Source organism: Capra hircus, chromosome 26 (assembly GCF_001704415.2).
Source record: "Capra hircus breed San Clemente chromosome 26, ASM170441v1, whole genome shotgun sequence".
NCBI classification, from domain to species: Eukaryota; Metazoa; Chordata; class Mammalia; order Artiodactyla; family Bovidae; genus Capra; species Capra hircus.
This window is the reverse complement of record NC_030833.1, coordinates 37,338,623-37,362,071: the sequence shown is the minus strand read 5'-3', so window position 1 is coordinate 37,362,071 and position 23,449 is coordinate 37,338,623. Positions and strand designations below refer to the sequence as shown.

At 36.6% G+C, this 23,449-nt stretch overlaps 1 protein-coding gene across 1 annotated transcript in view; it reads left to right on the top strand.

Moving 5' to 3' along the window:
* Positions 1-23,449, top strand: part of KIF11 (kinesin family member 11) — a 41,809-nt gene that overhangs the window by 4,097 nt on the left and 14,263 nt on the right. Inside the window, exons 2-17 of the mRNA XM_005698214.3 lie at positions 1,034-1,166; positions 1,395-1,492; positions 1,580-1,658; positions 2,732-2,917; positions 3,038-3,162; positions 5,744-5,834; positions 6,395-6,637; positions 8,677-8,772; positions 11,808-11,896; positions 13,387-13,474; positions 14,223-14,411; positions 15,313-15,520; positions 16,320-16,492; positions 18,216-18,341; positions 19,697-19,855; positions 22,202-22,308. Coding sequence (XP_005698271.2) covers positions 1,034-1,166; positions 1,395-1,492; positions 1,580-1,658; positions 2,732-2,917; positions 3,038-3,162; positions 5,744-5,834; positions 6,395-6,637; positions 8,677-8,772; positions 11,808-11,896; positions 13,387-13,474; positions 14,223-14,411; positions 15,313-15,520; positions 16,320-16,492; positions 18,216-18,341; positions 19,697-19,855; positions 22,202-22,308 — 2,190 coding nt within the window. The remainder of the gene's footprint in view (positions 1-1,033; positions 1,167-1,394; positions 1,493-1,579; positions 1,659-2,731; positions 2,918-3,037; positions 3,163-5,743; positions 5,835-6,394; positions 6,638-8,676; positions 8,773-11,807; positions 11,897-13,386; positions 13,475-14,222; positions 14,412-15,312; positions 15,521-16,319; positions 16,493-18,215; positions 18,342-19,696; positions 19,856-22,201; positions 22,309-23,449) is intronic.

Genomic DNA, 23,449 nt, shown 5'->3' with positions numbered 1-23,449 from the left:
CCCCTTACTAAACATCATCTCTCTTAGAATAACTTGTTTTATGTTCCCCGCTAGACCTCAGTGTCTTGAGGACAAACTGAATTAACATGTGTGAAGCACTTGGAACAGTGAGTGCCTGGCATGTAGTAAGTGCTCTATGTATTAGTCATTATTTTAATATATTTTTCATTTTGTGCCAGTTATCCCTTGGCAGGTTAATATTTTGGATGCAAATTTGGCATGTTCTTTCTAATATATCATAACCTAACTTGGCCGGATTCTAGGAACAGTGGAAACAGAATTCTGAAAAATAAGTTTCACCTTTTTTACAAATTAATTCTCTTAGTCTACTCCAAGAACCTGTCAGAATTGTACATATCTTTCAAAACTTTTAAAACTAATTTTATTTCTGGCGGTTGAAACCCTTAAAATTCTGCGTTCTGCTTTAGCAGTGTCATTTAGGCCCCATTTAATCTCTGTCACCAACAGTGTGGTTAAAACTTCCCATTGTTCTTATCTGAGGTATTAACAAAAATGTCATCAGTAACCTGATAACTAAGAGTTCTTAATTCTTAAGTGAACTTACTTACAAAACAGACTCACAGACTTTGAGAACGAACTTAGGGTTGCTGGGGAGAAGGGATAGTTAGGGAGTTGGGGATCGACATGGACACACTGCTATATTTAAAATGGATAACCACAAGAACACAGGACTCTGCTTAATGTTAAGTGGCAGCCTCGGTAGGAGAGGAGTTTGGTGGAGAACGGATACATTTATATGTATGGCTGCGGAGAAGGCGATGGCACCCCACTCCAGTACTCTTGCCTGGAAAATCCCATGGATGGAGGAGCCTGGTGGGCTGCCGTCTATGGATGGGGTCGCACAGAGTCAGACACAACTGAAGCAACTTGGCAGCATATGTATGGCTGAGTCCCTTAGCTGTTTACCTGAAACTATAACAACAGTTTTAATTGGTTATATATACCCCAATACAAAATAAAAAGTTAAAAAAAAAAAGAGTTCTTGAATGACCTTGTGTGTTTCATTTTACAGACCATTTAATTTGGCAGAGCGGAAAGCTAACGCCCATTCGGTTGTAGACTGTGATCATGTGCGGAAAGAAGTTAGCGTTCGAACTGGAGGACTGGCGGACAAAAGCTCAAGGAAAACATACACTTTTGATATGGTACTTACTTCCTAAAGTGCTGCTGCTTCTTACTATCCACTAATGTAAAATTATCCTAGTATGTATATTTTCTGTAGGTTCTGGTGTAGTTAGAAATTTCAGTTGATCCTTTGAGTTGTCAAATGGTTTCTAGTGGGCTGGATAAGTTAATATATTAAAAACAATTATTAAGGAAATTTTGAATTTTTTTTTTTTTTTTTCAAGAAATGCCTTTTGTTTTTTGGCTAGGTTTTTGGAGCAAATACTAAACAAATTGACGTTTACCGAAGTGTTGTTTGTCCAATTCTGGATGAAGTTATTATGGGCTATAATTGCACTATTTTTGCGTGAGTGAAACACTTTTCAAATTGATGAAAAGTTTTAGATGCATGTAATCATTTATTTTTGCTTAACACTTCTGTTAATTTTGACAGATATGGCCAAACCGGCACTGGAAAAACCTTTACAATGGAAGGTGAAAGGTCCCCTAATGAAGAGTATACTTGGGAGGAGGTATTTATTGTTTATATCAGACTTCTGTCTCTAAAGTGGCTCAAGTGCAGCTGAATAAAACTTGGTTGGATGCCTCTGTCTGAAATAGATTAGAGTACCATGTCAAGCATGAATTTAGGATAAACTACTAGTATAATGATATTAAAGTATATGTAATGGCTTCTGTTTAAGAAACAAAGTCTTACTGGGAGAGAGAGGAGCAATACATATGGGACAGTTAGATGATGAGAGAAGGGTCTCTTTGGGACAGAGAGTTGGAGCAGACTATTGTGGGAAAGTGGAATGTGAGTAGGACTTGAAGAGGAGGGCTTTGCAGTGAGGGAGTGAGTCTTGTAAAGTTAGCACAACCATGGGAACAGTATGGTACTTTGTTAATGATGACTTTGAGTATGAAATTAAGATCACTGTATTGCTGAAGATTGTAGAAAGCACATAGTACATTTCACAAAGAAATGTGTTTCAACCTAAATGAGTTTAATGACTGATATTTTCCAAATTACCAACATTTAGGCAGATCCTTTCTTCTAGTGGTTGGGGCATTAACTTACTTCATGCATGGGTAATAGTGTTATGGAATTGTAATCATAGAAAATATGGACTAGGCTTAAAGCACAGTTTCAAAAATAGAGTCATAAGTTTTATTAAGGCTAATTAGACATTTGAGAAACAACTTTGTTTTATGTCGGAATTAGGGAATATACTGTTAGATGAGCCACTTTTCTGATTAAAAGAATGGTACTATGTTCTCATGAGAAAAGTTGGAGAGGATTATTGAACTTGGCTTTATAAGGAACTTGATTTAGTTGGTTTCTGTATAATGCTCAGGCATGAAGTAGCTGACTGGAATGACAGATTTGTGGAAGGTGTAAGGAAGAATAATTGCTATTGAACAGATTGTTGTAAATGGCTTATAAATGATTTGGCTTCTCTAACATTAGTTTATTTTATATATTTTTTTAAACCTGTTTTGATATATTTATGTTTAAATGTACTATAAAGGAGGCGCTTGTTATATATGTGTTTTAACCATTGCAGTAAATGGTATTCTTTAAGTCTTTATATTATAATTTCAGGATCCTTTGGCTGGTATAATTCCACGTACTCTTCATCAAATTTTTGAGAAACTTACTGATAATGGTACTGAATTTTCAGTGAAAGTGTCGCTATTGGAAATCTATAATGAAGAGCTCTTTGATCTCCTTAATCCGTCTTCTGATGTTTCTGAGAGACTGCAGATGTTTGATGATCCCCGTAACAAGGTAACTTGAGTCTTTGACAGTGAAATGTCTCCAAATGTTAATGTGTGATATTTTGAGAAATATGTATATATTTTTTTCTTTTTAACCAATTTAATGGGTGCTCTTCTGATATTTGGTCAGAGGGGAGTGATAATCAAAGGTTTAGAGGAAATTACAGTACACAACAAGGATGAAGTCTATCAAATTTTGGAGAAGGGGGCAGCGAAAAGGACAACTGCAGCAACTTTGATGAACGCCTACTCTAGGTAAGAAAGCCCTTGTTTCCCCCACTGCTCCATTTTGTTTTCAAGAAGAATATCCAAACTTGGGAAATCAAACTGGGGCGTGTCCAGGGATGTGAGTCACACACCTGGATTGTGTGCTGAATTGCTTGCCTTAGCAGTTGGCTTGAGGTTTATAAGGAGAGCACCAAGATTGGGAGAATGTTGAAAGGAGGACAAAGACAAGTTGAACTTGAGCAGAATTATTGTTTTTTTTAAGTAGATTTCTTTTCCCAAATGAAATTATACATGGGAGCCCTGATTAAACTGTAGCTGGGGTAGTTGATTTGGCAGTGGGATACTCAGGGGCTTACCTCCTCAGCCTTCAGGAGATTTGCCCTGAGTACTTTTCTGGAGCCCCTAAGGATACTTAGAATACAGTTTGAAAATCTCTTATTTGAGTAAAGATTAGAAGAAAACCAAATGGCCTGTTTTTTTTTCCCCCCCAGCTTAATCGAGGTATAAATGATAAAATTTTATATTTTTAGGTTGTACAACATGACTTCTTTCTTCTCAGATGGCTTCACTTTAATGTAGTAAGACACATGATCACTAATAGAATACACATGATCACTAATACAGGCTTTCAAGGGGAGGAAGAGGCATATTTGATAGTATCCCTTATAAGATGAATCCCAGACTCTACAAATGCACTTTACCAAATCAGAGGTGATTTTTTTTTTTTTTTTTTTTTGCTTGTCTTTGAAGGAAACAACAGAATGTGATTGAAAGAGTTATAGATTAGGAGTTAGGTATTTGTGCTTAGTTCCAGTTCTGCAGTTAACTAAATGTGTTACTTCAGGTAGTTAAACTTACCTGAATGTCATTTTCCCTGAACTGCAAAATGACTTTGAGGTCTTGCTCTCTTATAGTTGCTCTCTTATAGTCGGACATTCTACAGTATGCTATAGCAATTACAATTGTAGCTCTATATAAATATGTGTGTATTTAAAGAGAAGAAAAATAGCATAACATGAAAGTAATTAGTATCATGGAATTATGGGTGATTTTATAATTTAAATTAAATTTCCTATAATAGCTTTCCATTAAAAAATGGGAGTTATAAACAAATCACAGAATGAAGTTTCCATTTGAATTAAATGTTTGCTTTATAACTTAACTTGATTTATTTTTATTTATTTATTTTTTACTTAACTTGATTTAGACTTTGGAAGAATGAATTTAAGAAAATTTATTTCTCTAAATACTTTTCTCTGAAATATAAAATTCTCATTATTCTGTAAATTTGAATAATTTAAAATTTCCTAATTTTCACTGAAGACTGGAGTAAAGATATCTTCTTATCAATGTATGTGATAAAGAAAAGAAACGTGATTCAGTTTTCCAAAATCAGAATTGACTTTTATGCTTAACAGCTTAATTCTAGTATCTTGAATTCAGTTCAGTTCCGTTCAGTTCAGTCGCTCACTTGTGTCTGACTCTTTGCGTGCAACCCCATGAATCGCAGCATGCCAGTCCTCCCTGTCCATCACCAACTCCCGAACCTCACTCAAACTCATGTCCACCGAGTCGGTGATGCCATCCAGCCATCTCATCCTCTGTCGTCCCCTTCTCCTCCTGCCCCCAATCCCTCCCAGCATCAGGGTCTTTTCCAATGAGTCAACTCTTCATGTGAGGTGGCCAAAGTATTGGAGTTTCAGCTTCAGCATCAATCCCTCCAGTGAACACCCAGGACTGATCTCCTGGGCAAATAATGGTAGGAAAACATGACATTATATTTTATAATTCAAATCTATAGTTTATATTTTTCCCTGTATCCCTCCCTTTTTCTATTATTTGAAATAAAATAATTTTGTAAAAATGACATGAAAAGTACAAATGAGAAAATTAGAAACTACTATATTCCAACCATCAATGACATTAACAAACATAATGTTCTTCATCAGATATTGATACAGAAAGGAATGCTGTCTTTGGTTATCTGTATTTTTTATATCACTAAGATAAAAGTTGAGTGTCAGTATACAGCATAGGAAGGACTTTGGAAAACCTTGTAGTCTAGCAGTGATGACTTGTGGTGTTTCAGTGAACACTGCTGTTTACTATTTGTGCTGTTCAGAGGAAGGACCTACCTGTCCCTGGTGACCTTCTCGAGGCAGAGCAATTTACTTTTAGGATAGTTGACACTGAGGGGGAGTGATCTGGTGGCTTGCCTGATGCTGTTTGAGTTTAAGGTAATGATATTTCAAGTGGTTCTTATAAATAGATCAATTGCAAGCCATCTCTTCTGACACACCAGGCAGCTTTTCAAACACTGTTCCACATCCAGCTTTCAGCGGTGCCTGAGGATTCTAAGTCATTTAAGCTGTTTTCAGGTAGCTTATCGTTGGTTTTGTCTGTGCAAGCAGCAGGAGGAAGAAAGCCAAGACCTAGCATAATTCTATCTATCCAGTGTCTTCCAAAATCTTGCTGATATCCTCTCTGATACTGTCTTTCTCTACCCTGGTGGATGTAGATCTTTCTTTGCTGTTTTCATTATGTTATAGAAAGAAAACAAATAATGTTTTGCATTCTAATGATTGGGCAACTTGGTCTTGTTTTCTAGTCGATCCCACTCAGTTTTCTCTGTTACCATACATATGAAAGAAACTACAGTTGATGGAGAGGAGCTTGTTAAAATTGGAAAGTTGAACTTGGTAAGCGTCAGCCGTAGTACCACTGTTCATTCCTTCGTTTTTTTTTTTTTTTTTGGTAGTTTTGTTGACGTATAATTGACAAAATTATGTGTTTAAAATGTACAATGTAGCGCGATATCCTTTCCCATGGCTGAATGATACTCGAGTGTGTGTGTGTGTGCGCGCGCGTGTGCATGCACATCGTGTCACATCTTTATTCATTCGTCAGTGGGAAGTTAATACCTTGTTTTTCATTAACAGTGCAGTGAACGTGGGAGTGCAGACATTTCTTTGAGAGAGTGATTTCATTTTCTTTGCATACATACCCAGAAGTGGGATTGCTAGGTCCAGTGGTAGTTCTATTCCACTGTTTCTTCTTTATTACCTCATAGAGCAGTTTGAAAATTGTGTATTTAGAGACAGTACTTTTGTAGTCACTGGGTTATTGGTTTTGTAGTGGGTTGTTACTTATAGAAAATGATTTTACTGGCTATTTAATGTCTTTATGTACAATATGAGAATGAAAGTCTTGTATTCCAAATCCATAGACTGAGGACTTATTTTTATTTTTAAAATTCAAGGTTGATCTTGCAGGCAGTGAGAACATTGGCCGTTCTGGAGCAGTTGACAAGAGAGCTCGGGAAGCTGGAAATATCAATCAGTCCCTGTTGACTCTGGGAAGGGTCATTACTGCTCTCGTAGAAAGAACACCTCATGTTCCTTATCGAGAATCTAAACTGACTAGAATCCTCCAGGACTCTCTTGGGGGACGTACAAGAACATCTATCATTGCAACAGTTTCTCCTGCATCTCTCAATCTGGAGGTAAGGTCTGAACTACCACTTTTTTTGGCTGTGCAGTGTGGCTTGTGGGATCTTAGTTTTCAACAAGGGATTGAACCTGGGCCCTCAGCAGTGAAAATTTGGAGTTCTGAACACTAGACTGCCAGAGAATTCCCTAACTATCATGTATAATATTTTTAGAGTTCACTAATTGGCTTCATTCATTCTATACTACAGTAAAAATAATCTAGACATTGTATGTGGTGGACACATAGAGGAGAATACCACTGAAAAATTGTCTTTCTCCTTCCTGGCAGTTTTCAGTCTTAAAAAGCTAGTTACTTAGTTGTATTTTTCCAGTTTTCAAAGATAATTGCTGTGGTCATTAGCAGTGGATGGTTTAATTGAGGCCTTAGAAGTGGGTTAAGCGAATACTAGTGCTTTAGAGGCTGCTTAGAGTTCACTAAAGATGGGGCTGGATGTGGGCCTACAGGTAGGAAAACCAAGAGAAACAACAAAGATGGTAAAGTCTGCTTTAATTTTACTGGATTATCCTCTTTAAATGGAATTAGAAAAGCTTTTATAAGGTCTGTTAACTTCTCTTGCATTTTAAAAACTATTTTTGTTGAGAAATGATTTGTATACTGTAAAATTCATCCATTGAAAGTATATAATTAGGTGATTTTACTATATTCATTGAGCTATGCAACTGTCACCAGAATCTAAACATTTTTATCCTAGAATGAAACTCTGTAACCTATTAGCAGTCACTCCCCATCAGTTTCTATTTCTAGCCCTAGGTCACTATTAATCTACTTTCTTTAATGTATACCTTTGCCTATTCTGAATATTTTATATAAATGGAATCACACAATAAGTATTCTTTTGTGGCTGGCTTCTTTCACTTAGCATAATGTTTTCAATGTTCATTCATGTTGCAGCAAGTATTAGAACTCATTCCTTTTTGTGGGTGAATAATATGGATATAGGACATTTTGTTTATTCATCAGTTGATGAAATTCATTGAGGTTTTTTTTTTAATAGAGCTTAATAGCCTCTTGATGAAAGTGACACTGGAGAGTGAAAAAGTTGGCTTAAAGCTCAGCATTCAGAAAACGAAGATCATGGCATCTGGTCCCACCACTTCATGGGAAATAGATGGGGAAACATTGGAAACAGTGTCAGACTTTATTTTTGGGGGCTCCAAAATCACTGCAGATGGTGACTGCAGCCATGAAATTAAAAGACACTTACTCTTTGGAAGAAAAGTCATGATCAACCTAGATAGCATAATGAAAAGCAGAGACATTACTTTGCCAGCAAAGGTCCGTCTAGTCGAGGCTATGGTTTTTCCAGTAGTCATGTATGGATGTCCCAGAGTTGGACTGTGAAGAAAGCTGAGCGCCGAAAAATTGATGCTTTTGAATTGTGGTATTAGAGAAGATTCTTGAGAGTCCCTTGGACCGCAAGGAGATCCAACCAGTCCATTCTGAAGGAGATCAGCCCTGGGATTTCTTTGGAAGGGATGATGCTAAAGCTGAAACTCCAGTACTTTGGCCACCGCATGCAAAGAGCTGACTCATTGGAAAAGACTCTGATGCTGGGAGGGACTGGGGACAGGAGGAGAAGGGGACGACAGAGGATGAGATGGCTGGATGGCATCACTGACTCGATGGACGTGAGTCTGAGTGAACTCTGGGAGTTGGTGATGGACAGGGAGGCCTGGCGTGCTGCGATTCATGGGGTCGCAAAGCGTTGGACACGACTGAGCAACTGAACTGACTGAAGACTAAAGCAAAAAATTATTAGATCAAATGATATTAAAGTTAAAGACCCTGAAACTTGAAGAGTAAAAAATAAGGATGTTTTAAACAGTTCTCTGTTTTATTTATTTACTTAATTGGAGTATAGTTGCTTCAAGAACATTCCTTGTTTTTAAAGGTTGGGTATAGTAGTAGTAATGGGTAAATGTTTATATTGGATATAACCAAAAATTATTATGTTATTGTATAGTACATTTTAGGTAACAGAACTATGTTATTCTCATATCTTCAGTAATTGGCTTTTTCTTTTCATCACAGGAAACTCTGAGTACATTGGAATATGCTCATAGAGCAAAGAACATACTCAATAAGCCTGAGGTTAACCAGAAACTCACCAAGAAAGCTCTGATTAAGGTAATTGTGAATTTTTATGGAGTAATATAAATTTGTTTGACAAATGTGAAAATGAGGAACTGAAATAGATAATTGTTTTTAAAAATTTATTAAATTGCCTTTGATAAGGCTTTTCATTTAATGGCTTGAACTAAATGCCCTGTGTGTTAAAATGCTTTTTCTAATACTAACAGATGATATTACAAACTCTATCCAGTCAGTGTAATTTAAGTGTATAATGGTATTTCAGTACAGTTTTAATTAGCATTTCCTTAATGAATAGTGATAATCAGCATCTTTTCACATGCTTATTATCCACATGTATATCTTCATTTGTGAAATGTCTGTTTAAATTGCCAGTTTTTAATTGGGTTATCTTTTTATGAAGTTGTAAAGGATTGTTCATATTTTCTAGATACTATCCTTTATGAAATAATTTGTAAATATTTCCTCCCAGTCTGGCTTGTCTTTTCCTTTTATTGGTAGTGGGTTTTTTTTGTTTCTGTTGAGACAACTATAGATTCACATGCAGTTGAAAGAAGTAATACAGAGAGATCCTTTGTACATTTTATTAAACTATATAGTAAAATCACTGTAGGGATACTGTTAATAGCAATTCGTTGGTCTTACTCCTCAATTTTCCTGGTACTCGTGTGTGTGTTTAGTTAGTTCTACACAGTTTTGTTATGTGTAGGTTCATGGAGCCACTACCAAAGTCAAGATACTGAACGGTCCCATCTCAGCAAGGATTCCTCATTGCCCTTTTATAATCACTTCCTTCCCACTCTGACCTCCCGTCCCTAATCTTTGTTATCCAATGATCTATTCTCTATTTCTAAACCTTTGTCATTTTAAGAGTGTTATTGAATGGAATCATACAGTATGTAAACTTTTGGGGCTTGTTTTTATCACTCAGCATAATTCCCTGGAGGTTAACCTGAGTGGTGCATATTAATAGATCTTTAGTCTTTAATGCTGAGGAATATTCCTTGGTATGTATATACTACCTGCCTGCAGTGCAGAAGTCCCCAATTCAATTCCTGGGTCAGGAAGATCCCCTGGAGAAGGGATAGGCTGCCTACTCCAGTATTCTTGGGCTTCCCTGGTGGCTCAGACTAAAGAATTCACCTGAAATGTGGGAGACCTGGGTTCGATACCTGGGTTGGGAAGATCCCCTGGAGGAGGGCATGGCAACCTACTCTAGTATTCTTGCCTGGAGAATCCCCAAGGACAGAGGAGCCTGGAGGGCTAAGGTCCATGGGGTAGCAAAGAGTCAGACGCAACTGAGCGACTGAGCACCGCACAGCATGGCACCTGTATACACCGCACAGCACGACACATGTATACACCACACGTAGCTTGCTGTTAGATTCACCTGTGAAAGACGTATGGACTGATTTCGGTTTTTCACAATTGAAAATAAAACTGCTTTGATCATATTTGTTTATAGTAATTTGTGTACATGTAAATTTTCATTTTTCTGAGGTAATTGCCCAAGACTGTAATTGTTGTGTTGTATGGTAGTTGAATATAAGTTTTCTTTTTTTTTCTAAAGGAACTGCCAAGTTGTTTTCCAAAATGGCTGGGCTTTCTATTCTGTTGCATTGATTTATGTCTGTCCCTCACTAATACCACAGTTTTAATTACTGTAGCTTTATAATAACTCTTGGAATCAGACTGTTTAAAAGGAAGCTTATATGAGTGAACGTCTCTTGATAAAGGGTGTCAAAATTGTCAGGATCTGAGAAAAACGACAGTGATTTTTATATTCATTATTTTTTAAAGGCCATGCTCGTTTATAAGCATTCATTTTATTTTAGACAGCTGAATTTTTGAACCCTATTGCTATTATTAAATCTAAAAATATTTAACAGTAATTTATTATGATAAAATATTTAGTCATTGTTTAAAATTCCAGTTATTTTAAATAGACAGTCACGTCTGTTAACAATAGGATTTTGGTTTCAGCCCCAACCCCAATTCCTTACAAGTTTTTGTTCTCATACATTGGCTAGAACTGCCATTTGTTGTCACCAAGCCGTGTCCAGCCCTGTTGTACTCCATGGACCACTGCACACTAGACTCCCCATGGGATTTCCCAAGCAAGGATACTGGAGTGGGTTGCCATTTCCTTCTCCATCAGTGTAGGCTTTTAATATTTTGTTTTAGGATCCAAATAAGGTTTGCCATAAATTAGTAGTTGGATTGTGAGGCTTGATAGAGTCAGGTTTTATCTTATTTCTATATTTTTGGCCAAAATACTTGATAAGGGGTGGTATATTCTCCCACTTGGAAGCACATAATATCTGGTTCTTTCCCTTTTTTTGGTAAGGGATTGATTATATTCAAATGACCTGATCCACTAGTTCTTCTTTAAGGGTTGCAAAACAATAATTTTCGAATTGTTCTTCCTTAGTTGACTGCTGGACTAACTCTGTAAAGAGGAACATTCCCTCAGCTCCCCAAGGCTATAGTTCTTATAGGAAAAACAGGACAAATGCTTGATTCATTTCCTTTGACAGTTTGGAGAATAATGGGTTGGTTTCCCAGCTTTTCATTATAAACTCATGGATTTAGAATATTTGTGCTAACAATTGTAGTTAATAACCTCACTGATGCTTAAATTGTTCCTTCTCTGGCCATTGGGTACCTTTTCAGTGGGTTCTTGAGTCTTTTTGGTGGGCCTAAGCTTCCTTCGCTTCCTTCCTATTTTGTTTTACAAGATGTTCCAGGTTCATCTTGAATGTTTCTTGCCCCAGTCCTGGAGTCAGACACTTCCCTAAGAAACCCTGGTTCCTTTTCGTGTGAGATGAGATTTGGAGACCAACCTGGCTACTGGGGGTTGTTTTTTTCTTCAGAAGCCTGTATTTTTATAATGAATGAAAGCTATTGACTTTATTCTAACCATATTAATATTGAATGAAAAGTAAGGTTTAATCACATATTTTTATGCTTTAAAAAAGATAAGAGGGCTACTTTGTTTTATTATAAATCTTCCCCAAACTGAATGAAAAAAAAGCGAAGTGCTAAAATGACACAACGTTCTTCTTGCATAGGAATATACAGAAGAGATAGAGCGTCTGAAACGGGATCTTGCTGCAGCTCGTGAAAAAAATGGAGTGTACATATCTGAAGAAAATTTTAGGTAAGCCCTTGGTTATGGATATTAATTTCTAAGAATGTACAGTATCAGGAGTGTAGTCAGAGTGTTGTACTACCTTTGTGTGGTGACAGTTGATAACTAGACTTATTGTGGTGATCATTTTGTAATGTATAAGAGTATCAAATCACTATGTTTTACACCCAAAACTAATGTAATATTGTAAGTCAATTATACTTCAATTAAAAATTATTTACCTAAACTATATCATTCATTTAATAACAATGTTGCATTCCCCTCGTACATTTAATATAGGAAAGCATTTCAAATAGCTCATCTCCTTTGAAGAGCTATTTCCAGTAAAGAACTGATACAGTTATCAAAAGACTGTTAGAATGAACTCTCTTATACCACCTCGACTTTTATCTTTTCCTTTAATCAGTATCTCTAGCAAATAGTTTGAGGAAATCTACATTCTTAAAATTCTTTGTCATTTAAGCACAATGTGGAATAGGAAATGGTTGGTAGTTACGAAGGAACTAGAAGAATGGAAACAATAGCACTCGCTTCTGACACTGGCTAATCTCAAGAAATCAGAGAGGCTCATTAAAGCAGACCAGAATTGTCTGGTGCAAAACGTCAGTAGTGCTAAAGCTGAGAAGCGTGCTCTAGAGAAGAATCTGGAGAAGGCAATGGCAACCCACTCCAGTACTCTTGCCTGGAAAATCCCATGGACAGAGGAGCCTGGGAGACTACAGTCCATGGGGTCGTGAAGAGTCGGACACGACTGAGTGACTTCACTTTCACTTTTCACTTTCATGCACTGGAGAAGGAAATGGCAACCCACTCCAGTGTTCTTGCCTGGAGAATCCCATGGACGGGGGAGCCTGGTGGGCTGCTGCCTATGGGGTTGCACAGAGTCGGACACGACTGACATGACTTAGCAGCAGCAGCAGAGAAGAATCGTTTATCTCATGAGGACTTTTGTGGTGGTGTGATAGTGGTATGTGTGTTGGGGTGTGTACTGGGGTCTGTGTGTTGGGGGCAGGAGGTTTAATTGCTCTGTATACGTACTTTAGTTTTCCAGGTTTTAGCCCCTTACCCCTTCCTCCTGTGAGACCTGATGGTTTCACACCACAAGCCTCGTTGGGACTCTGCCTGTCTTGTTTATTATTCTTCGTGTTCTTCATTATAGACACCTAGCATCCCTACCTCTCCTGTATGTGGGTTAGTGTCCTCTGTCACCTTTGTAGCTTCTCAAATTTTGTATACATGTTTTTTTCCCCTGCAATCAGTAGGGATTCTCAGTTTCAAAATGGAGAAAATAAGAAAAACAGTCTGTTTGTAAACCTAAGACAAAGAATGTATTTGTTTTTTGCACTTTGTAGCTATTGCTTATTGATACTTAGGCATCATTATCATGATAGTGATAAATAGTAGACGTGATATGTAACTACCTCATTTGTGTTAGAGTAAATTTTATAGGCATTAGGAAACAATATTCACTGTTAAAATCCTTTTAAATTTTATTTTAGAGCTATGAGTGGAAAACTAACTGTTCAAGAGGAGCAAATTGTAGAACTGGTTGAAAAAATTGCTGCTGTTGAGGAAGAGCTAAATAGGGTAAGCATTCAAAACTGTATTGACTGTCACGTAAAAAGCAAATATTTAAAAGCAGTTTCAGAATGTGAGGCACCTGATATTTTTTCTTTAAGATTTTTTTTCTTGCTGACCTCTAAACTAAAATTAAGTTGTATCACAGTTTTTTTTACATTATCATTAATGATAATGAAGAAGTGAGTCTTTTTTGAAGAAGTTATTCTATTTGACACATACTCATGCAGCATTTTAAGAAGTTAATTGAATTGTATAATTTAATATGAAAGCTGTATAGTAAATGCTGATACATTTTCATTAACATGTTTATCAGATAACAAAAGGCAGATGTTGGGAGAAACCAGATGTTAAATAACCAAGGTTGAAAGACCTGACCCTTCAGTGCCACTCTCACACTGGCAGTGTTGAAAGGAATCTGAAGAATTAACACATTTCATTAGACCTGTTACTTGTTTTTGTTTGGTTGGCTGTGCCCCATGATTTGCGGAATCGTAATTCCCTGACCAGGGATCAAACCTGTGCCCATAGCACTGGACACGCAGAGTCCTAACTGCTGGACCACCAGTGCTAGTAGTAGTTATAGGAAGATACCAGTTACCACATGAAATGTTCTAACCTACCTGGTAACTTGTTACAACTTTTATATGGAAATAATTTGTTTGGTTCTTTTAGTATTATGAATAGCCAGGTGTGTCAACGACCAGTTTGGCATTTTTAAATTCTAAAACAAAAATGTTTCATGTGTTATATGTAGGTTACAGAATTGTTTATGGATAGTAAAAATGAACTTAACCAGTGCAAATCTGACCTGCAAAGTAAGGCACAGGAACTTGAAACCACTCAAAGACATTTGCAGGAAACTAAATTACAGCTTGTTGAAGAAGAATTTATCACCTCTGCTTTGGAAAGTACTGAGGAGAGACTTCATGATGCTGCCAGCAGGGTTTGTCTTGTTTTTATTTGAAGTTGCGTTAAAGAAGTTAAAGAATGGGTAGAAGTAACTTTCTTAGCATAAGCTAAGAAATTGTGAAATTCTGTTTATTCACTCCAAATGATTCTTCTGTCCATTTAAGAAGCATTATTTTACTATTTTGTCTAGATTTTCTTCACTGGAGATGCTTATTTAAGAAAAATCTATTCCTTAAGTTTTGAAAATAGAACCTGACTTGAATATACTTTGTGAATGTTTAGAATAATGGTGTTGTACTGCTTTACCTGTGGTCATGGTTGAGACTAGTCATCAAGAATTTAGTATCTTCTAATGATGGATGATGTTGAAAGTACTCACTTTTTTATTAGATGTATCCTTCGGAAATTAGCTACACATGAAAGTGAAAATCACTCAATCATGTCCAACTCTTTGCCACCCCATGGACTGTATAGTTCATGGAATTCTCCAGGCCAGAATACTGGAGTGAGTAGCCTTTTCCTTCTCCAGGGCATCTTCCCAACCCAAGGACTGAACCCAGGTCTCCCACATTGCAGGCAGATTCTTTACCAACTGAGCCACAAGGGAAGCCCAATAATAATACTGAAGTGGGTAGCCTATCCCTTCTCCAGCAGATCTTCCTGACCCAGGAATTGAACCAGGGACTCCTGCCTTAGTAACACATATTGGGGAAACATTTGTGAGGGAGCATAATTATTAAAATTGATTGGCAAAATCAGTTTTCCTAGATGGCTAGCGGAGGAGAAATAAACACTGGCATGAATTTAAAAATTTCTTCTGAGACTATCTATAAAATTTACTAGTTCTTTATAGAAGTCTTTAATGAAGATATTTTCATTAGATTGCTTTTGTCTTATCCATCTTATCAACACTTATTTTTAAAAATCATATATAGTTGCTTAACACGGTTGAAGAAACTACAAAAGATGTATTTGGTCTCCATTCTAAACTGGATCGTAAGAAGGCAGTTGATCAGCATAATGCAGAAGCTCAAGATGTTTTTGGCAAAAACTTGAATAGTCTGTTTAATAACATGGAAGAATTAATTAAGGATGGCAGCACGAAGCAAAAGGCCATGCTAGAAGTTCACAAGACCTTGTTTGGTAAATATAAACATTTCTCTTTTTTTTTAATTGAAGATAGTTGCTTTACAGAATTTTGTTGGTTTCTGCCAAACATCAACATGAATGAGCCATAGGTATACATATGTCCCCTTCCTCTTGAACCTCCCTCCCTTCTCCCTGTCCATTCCACCCCTGAGTCATATAGCAAATTCCCATTGGCTATCTGTTTTTACATATGGTAGTATGTTTCCATGTTACTCTCCATACATCTCACCCTCTCCTTCCTCCCCCCACCCATGTCCATAAGTTTGTCCTCTACATCTGTGTCTCCTTTGCTACCCTGCAAATAATTTCATCAGTAAGTTCAAGCATTTCTTATTCCAGTCTTACTGTGTTTAGTGTGAGACTAATTTAAAAACTGATATTAAAGTATTATTTTCACTATAGAAAATTTGGAAGATGCAGACATGAAAAATTTAAAAGGTCACTTAGAGTCTAGTTACTCTAAGTATTTATTGATTTCTAGTTTCTCTTCTTTAACCTTTTTTATCTACAGTAATGCTCTGTATTTTAGTTAGAGATTAATTTTTAGATTATTCTGATTCTTACACTAAGTTACAGTTTCAGGTCTGATATACTTAACAGATGTGCCCAGTGCTTCTGGAATACTATAGAACAAAACTTATGTTTAAAATAATTCCATGCTTACGTAGTGAGTCAATTATTTTAAGCTTATTTGTTACAAATTATCACAACAGGGATATAAATTTTGCCAAGATTGTATTTGTGTTTAAACATATTTATGTCTAGATTTACATCTTTTTTCTTTTTGGTATAGGTAACCTGCTGACTTCCAGTGTCTCTGCATTAGACACTGTTACTACAACAGCACTTGGATCTCTCACGTTGATTCCAGAAAACGTGTCTACACTTGTTTCTCAGATTTCTAATATGATATTGAAAGAACAGTCGTTAGCAGCAGAAAGTAAAACTGTACTTCAAGAACTGATTGTTAGTAAATCTTTTCTACATTTGATAAGTCTCCAAAAACAATGTTAACTGCTCTTTCATCTTAAGCTTTACTAGACTCAGTAGTAAATAGATTGCTTTAATAGAGTAGGTTTATATTTTTAAAGACAGGTCTCTTCACTGTTTTTTCCTCCCAGAAAGATTAATTTCCAATAGCATATATATAACCTTTGAAACTTTCTTCACTTAGATTCTGTAACATAGCGTGTAGGAGTTCGTATGCCTTTTGAAAGAGTTGCAGGTTTAGCTCCACGTGAATTCAGGGGACCTATGACTTGTTAGCTGGCTCAGAAATTGGTCAGTTATCCTTTTCTTAAGGGTCCTGGAATAGTCATGCTAATAATGTTACACCGACCCAACCTGAAGGGTATATTAAGTACTTAATTTTAAAACTACAGAAATACAGAAAAATGTGTAAGAAAAATGACTTATAGAATTTGGGGAACATATATAACAATTTGTGGGGTCCAATATGTGTAATCAAGTCCTTCCGACCTGTAACTGTGAGGCTTTTCCCCATAATGCTCTAGAAGCCAGTCATCTAATTACACAATGTTGTCTACCTTCTCCATACTTGATTTCTTTATACCCTTCATTTTGTAATTGTATCATTTGTCTAGGACGTTCTTGGCCATATAACTTACTTTGGTTTTTCCCTCTGTATAGGCTCTCTGCCTCCCTTTTTGAGTTTAACAATATTTGTTGAACATTTTCCAAGTAAAGACTGCTCATGTTAGCCAACATTCTGCCTAAATTCAGTGCTTGCATGACATTGTTAGGTAGATTTCTTTGGTCACCCAAATTTGACAGAGTTAAAAGATGCTCACTGGTACTTACTTTTTGGGAATTTTTTAAAATTGGAGTATAATTGCTTTACAATGTTCTGTTAGTTTCTGCTGTATGAGAATTGATTCACTCACTAAATAAATGGTACTCTCTGTTTATTGATGTCTTCCTACCAAGTCATAAGCAAGCTTGAGTCTGAAGAGGTAATTGTTGTTCCCACAGAATGAGTTGAAATTAGTATGATAGCTCTTCTTTCCAAAGGAAACCAGTACTCTTTTAAGCATTTACTAATTATTTCGTTATAGTTCTTCATCCTTCCCCTAGTAATAGGAGCTTAGTTCAGAATTTTTTTCTTCTTTTTATAAAAATTTCTAATCTACAATGCTTTCTAACTTTTGTATATACCTTGGCAAGAACCAGAACCATGACAAGTTCTTATCCAGTAGAATGTAAGTCACCAGTTCTTCAAACTTAAATGCCTCCAACCCAAAGCCTACTTTTCAAGGCTACTTGGTTTCAGCCTTTTTGACTTAGTAACCTAAAGTTGTTTGAAATTTATTTGTTTGAAATATAATTGTAGGTGTTTTTTCCTTTCTTTGTTTACATTGCTGAAATTTTATCAAATGACTATCATTTTCCCCTCTTCTGAATTCTTCAGACTTATGTTACAGTAGACTATTAAGAATTTATTGTACATAAAGTGACCATTTCTTAATTCCTATATGCAGGATTAAGTGGTTTATGATGAATATAAACTCTAGTAATAGGCTCTGTAGGCTATAAAAAAGAGAATGGACACTTAGGGTTTTAATATACATGTGTTTAGTTAACAAGGTATTTAAGATATCATTTAACTATCCAGATTTATGGAAGTGAAAATATCCTTTTTAAAGAGTTGTATATTTATTTTTAAAACCAGAATGTACTTAAGACTGACCTCCTCAGTTCACTGGGAACAGTTTTATCCCCCACTGTGGCATCTATACTGGAAATCAATAGTCAACTGAAGAATATTTTCAAGACCTTGTTGATTGTGGCTAATAAGGTAACGAATATTCTTATTATCTCATATTGTTAAGAAAGAAACTCCACATGAATTCAAGAGACCCAGGACTTGTTAGTTGAGAAGTGTTTACATGTAGAACCCATGGGTTATGAGAAGGAATCTGGAGGAGGGAGGAAGAGAGGATGCTGTGATCAGGATGCTGACCATTGATTGATGTGGTCTGCAGAATCATGGCTAAGAAAAATGAGAGGAAATGATCTTCAAGCATCATAGCATACATAGCGGTCTGTCATATGGTGTGTGTACATATGTGGTTATACATACATATGTATGCATACCTACCTAAATATGGATAATAAAATACGTCTGCGTGCGTGCTAAGTCACTTCAGTCATGTCTGACTCTTGGCGAACCTATGGACTGTAGCCCGCCAGGCTCCTCTGTCAGTGGGATTCTCCAGACAAGAATACTGGAGTGGGTTGCCATGTCCTCCTCCAGGGGATGTTCATGACCCAGGCATCAAACCCACATCTTCTGCATTATCAGTTGGGTTCTTTATGACTAGGGCCACCTGGGAAGCCCCAAAATACCTCTCGTCCTCCTCCTAAGTCGCTTCAGTCATGTCCGACTCTGCTGCCCCATAGACGGCAGCCCACTAGGCTTCTCTGTCCCTGGGATTCTCCAGGCAAGAACACTGGAGTGGGTTGGCATTTCCTTCTCCAGTGTGTGAAAGTGAAAAGTGAAAGTGAAGTTGCTCAGTTGTGTCCAACTCTTAGCAACCCCATGGACTGCAGCCTTCCAGGCTCCTCTGTCCATGGGATTTTCCAGGCAAGAGTACTAGAGTGAGTTGCCATTGCCTTCTAGATGTGTTTAAAAATGGTAACAATCACCTCTCAGAGGTGGGAGTGGGACTGGAGTTCTAGGGGCTGGAGGGGAAAGGAAGGGACTTTTCTCTGCAATACTGTTTTCTACCTTTTCCATTTTGTATGTATTCAAAAAAGTAAAAACAATTTTATTTTTTTGGCTGTGCTGTGTCTTTGTTACTTCAAGGACTTTTTTCTCTAGTTGTGGTGAGCAGGGGCACTCTTGAGTTGTGGTGTGTGGACTTCTCATCACGGGGCCTTCTCTTACTTTGGAGCACAGGCTCGGGTGCGCGGGCTTCGGTTGCTGCCGCATGTTGGCTCAGTAGTTGCGCTTCTGGGCTCTAGAGCACAGGCTCAACAGTGGCTTGTCGGCTTAGTTGCTCCACAGCTTGTGGAATCTTCCTGGATCAGGGATCGAATCTGTGATTGGCAGGTGGATTCTTTACCACTGAGCCACCAGGGAAGCCCCTAGGACATTTTTTTTTTTTAATTTAAGAAAAGAAATAAAAAAATTTTTTTTTTCTCTTAAAGATAGAAGATCAGAAGAAGGAAATGGATGGCTTTCTTAGTACATTGTGTAACAATCTACATGAACTAAAAGAAAATACAGTTTCTTCCTTGGCTGAATCACAGAAGCTGTGTGAAAACTTAACTGAAGACATGAAGAAAACAAAGAAAATCCAATCACAGGTATATAGGTGATTTGAGTGTAAAACGAAAGCTTTATGATCTTTAGATCCCTGTTACAGACTGAATGCTATATAACTAAATTAGAAACCTGAAAATACTGTCAGCATTTTTGCTTATAACAGTAATTAATGTGAAATAAGAGTACGTCTCGATCAGTTACTATTTGATGATCTGCTACATTCAGAGTGCAGTGAGACAAGGAAGTCCTTTCTTCATATCGAGAAGAAAGATGAAGCTGCAGAAATAGTGCCCTGGGAGTACAGTTAGAAGAAAATGATTATAACATTTAAAGCGACCTTGTGTCTACATTACAACCCAGGTGACTCTAGCAGTTCCAGCAGCACAGTAGCTGTAGCAGTGGCAGAAGGAAACAAAGCTTGGCAGGAGAGGAGAGCCAGAGAAGTGACAGGGAAAGCTGTAGGCTGCAATAGATCTATGAACTCAGCCACGAATGGTGGTGGCAGAGCCTAGCTGCCTCAGAGAAGACACGTTTTAGACAGTACTTACGTGTAAGGGCAGAAAAACTTGGGAACTATATTTGTGACTAATTCTGTAACAGTTTAGTTTCTGTTCTGTGGAAAGTGTAAAGCATTCCAACAGAGGGTTTTAATGTAGATATTATTTTTTTGCACCTGTTCTGTTGATAGCTAAATGTAATAGTCTGATCATGACACTGAATAAATGTGTCTTTTTAAAACAGTCTACTCTGAAGCCATTTTGATAAACTACCCCAACATTGTGAAGTCAGATTTCCTTCAGGGTGATGCTGGGTTCCGAATTTATTTACAGCCTGCTTGGGCGGGGAAGCCCTTGTCTTCAGAAAGCTTGGTGTAGTTGAACTAACAGTTACTGTGTTATGACCTGGCGTTCACAGCTAAAAAGGTCACCCAAGCAAAGTCATAGAGTTTTTAGGTTACTAATATGATTGTGGGCACATCCTATGCAATATAACTGAATTATGGTGCTGTATAAAGTTCTAGATGGGAATGAAGCTTGTGAATCATCCATTATCATGTGTAATCATTTAATAACCTCTTGAGAGAATTCTTTGGTGTATTGTGCTTAGGACACCATGCTTTTACTGTTGTGGCCCAGGATCAGTCCCTGGCCAGGGAACTAAGATCCCACAAGCTGCGCACTGTGAGCAAAGAAACCAAACCAACCAAAACAAAAACACCCCTCTTGGATGGAATGGAAAAAAAATTAAAGCAACTTTAAAATAAGATTGCTTCCCTAATTGATAAGCATAAAACTTTTCACACAAAAGGTTAATATTGAAATTAGTACAAGTAATAGTTAACATTTATTGAGTAACTCACTATGTATTTATTCCTCCCACCAGTATAGATATAGGTTCAATTACTAGCTCAGTTTTCTAATGAGGAAACTGAGTCCTTGGGAACCTCTGACAATATTTAGATCCCCTTATAGCTATGGTGGTGATTAAACTGCCTGAAAGGAATCCATTTTTGGAGGAGCTTTTCTATATGTTTCTAGAACATATTGTTGAAATTTGAAATTGCAGCAATTTCTTATACCTCTTCATAGAGTGTTTGCCTTAAACCTGTCTAGATCTTTTTAGGTATATATTCTGAGGAACACCTATGTGAGAAGTATTTTAGCATGAGTGACTTGACTTCCTTGGCTGAAAAGAAGCAGGTTTACTAACTGAGCTGTTTCTTAGATGTTCTAGAACTTAAGGTTAGCACTGACAAACCTGTTTACATGTAGATAAATCTAATGCCTGCATTTCCCTCTACTTGGAGATTAGCAGAAATGCTGACATTTTATTCAAAATCTGTGTTAAATGTGTATTGTCAGCTGCTGTGTTATTCAAAGATGTGTTTCAAGATGCCACAGATGAGAAAATGATAAGCTCCTTTAACATTAAAATGATCCAACTAGGTTCTATAAAATGTTTCAGCTATATTAGTTGACAGTATTTTTGGACTGCTTGACCCTTTAGATTTTCAGCATTACTTTTCCTTCTAGTAAGTAGTGTTATCAGTTAAGAAGCAACTATGTGTATCTGTGAAAATAGTTCCCTTTTTGGTATATTTGGTTAGTTCTGAAGTACACTGAAAGTAACTTGTTACTTATAGTTAAAATAGCTTGCTAATTTAAAAGTTTGCTAATTATTTAGTTTTTTTTTTTTTAATGCCTGTAATATGATTATTCCTTTAACATCACTTCTGCTGCCTTCCCCTGTCAGAGAGGTGGAGTTAAAGATCTCTTGTCAGGAATGTGTATCATTCTCACCTATGGGAAAATACTTTATATCAGTATGGAGTAAAAAGTTTAACCATTATAATTTCAACCTTTTCCCTCCCTGCACCTTTCTTACAGGAACTTTACCAGTTAATCAATCTTTGGGAGGAGAGATACTGTGATTTGGAGAAAAAGTGTAAAAACATCCAGAAACCACTTAGCAGTGTTCAAGAAAATACAGAGCAGTAAGCTGTTTTTAAATTTGCTTTAGCTTTTCTCTACCTGAAATTATTTCTGAATAAAAAGTTTAAATAGTACAAATACTATCAACCCATTTTCTCATATATTTTATGTTCATTTTATCATCCTCATTCCCTCTCTCCCCCTTTCTCTGTAATATTATATATTATATTAAATAACTATATAATATTATATAGTATGTTAAAGTGATGTGAAGTGCAAGTTGCTCAGTCGTGTCTGACTCTCTGTGACCCCACCAGGCTTCTCTGTCCATAAAATTCTCCAGGCCAGAATACTGGAGTGAGTAGCTGTTCCCTTTTCCAGGGGAACTTCCCAACCCAGGGATCGAACCTAGGTCTCCCAGATTGCAGGTGGATTCTTTACCGTCTGAGCCACCAGGGAAGCCCGTATAGTTAGTATGTTGTATTATATAATATTGCTGTAGATGAACATTCTTTTGAATGACAGTGGAGACAGATATATATATATAATATGATATATAATACTATATATATATATATATATATATATATATATATATAATATTCTGAATAAGTTACGGTCTTTGTAATCTCCACTTTCCCCCAAATACTTCAGTGTATATCCTAAAAACATAAGATAGTGTCTTATATAATAATTATTTTATTAAAAATTTTTTTAATTTTATTGGAATATAGTTGATTTACAATGTTGGGTTAGTTTCAAGTATACAGCAAAGTGAATCAGTTAAACATGTACATATATCCCATTTCTTTTTAGAGTCTTTTCCCATGTATAGTATTACAGAATATTAACTAGAGTTCCCTGTGTATACAGTAGGTTCTTATTAGTTATCTATTGTAACAATTATTTTAAATTAGAAAGTTAATATTGAGAACTACTGTTATCTAATATACATACTTAATTCAAATTTTGCCAATTCTCTCACTAATGTTTTTTATAAGAAAAAAATAAGAAAATATTTTGCTCCTGGTCCAGGATTTAATTCAGAATCACACATTGCGTTTAATTGTCACCTCTCTTTGAGTCTCCTTTGATCTCGAGCAGTTGCTTAGTCTGTGTCTTTCGTGGCCTCTTCTTTTTCCATGAGCACAGAATATATTTAGTAGAGTGTCCCTTATTTGGGGTGGCCTTCATGGTTAGTTG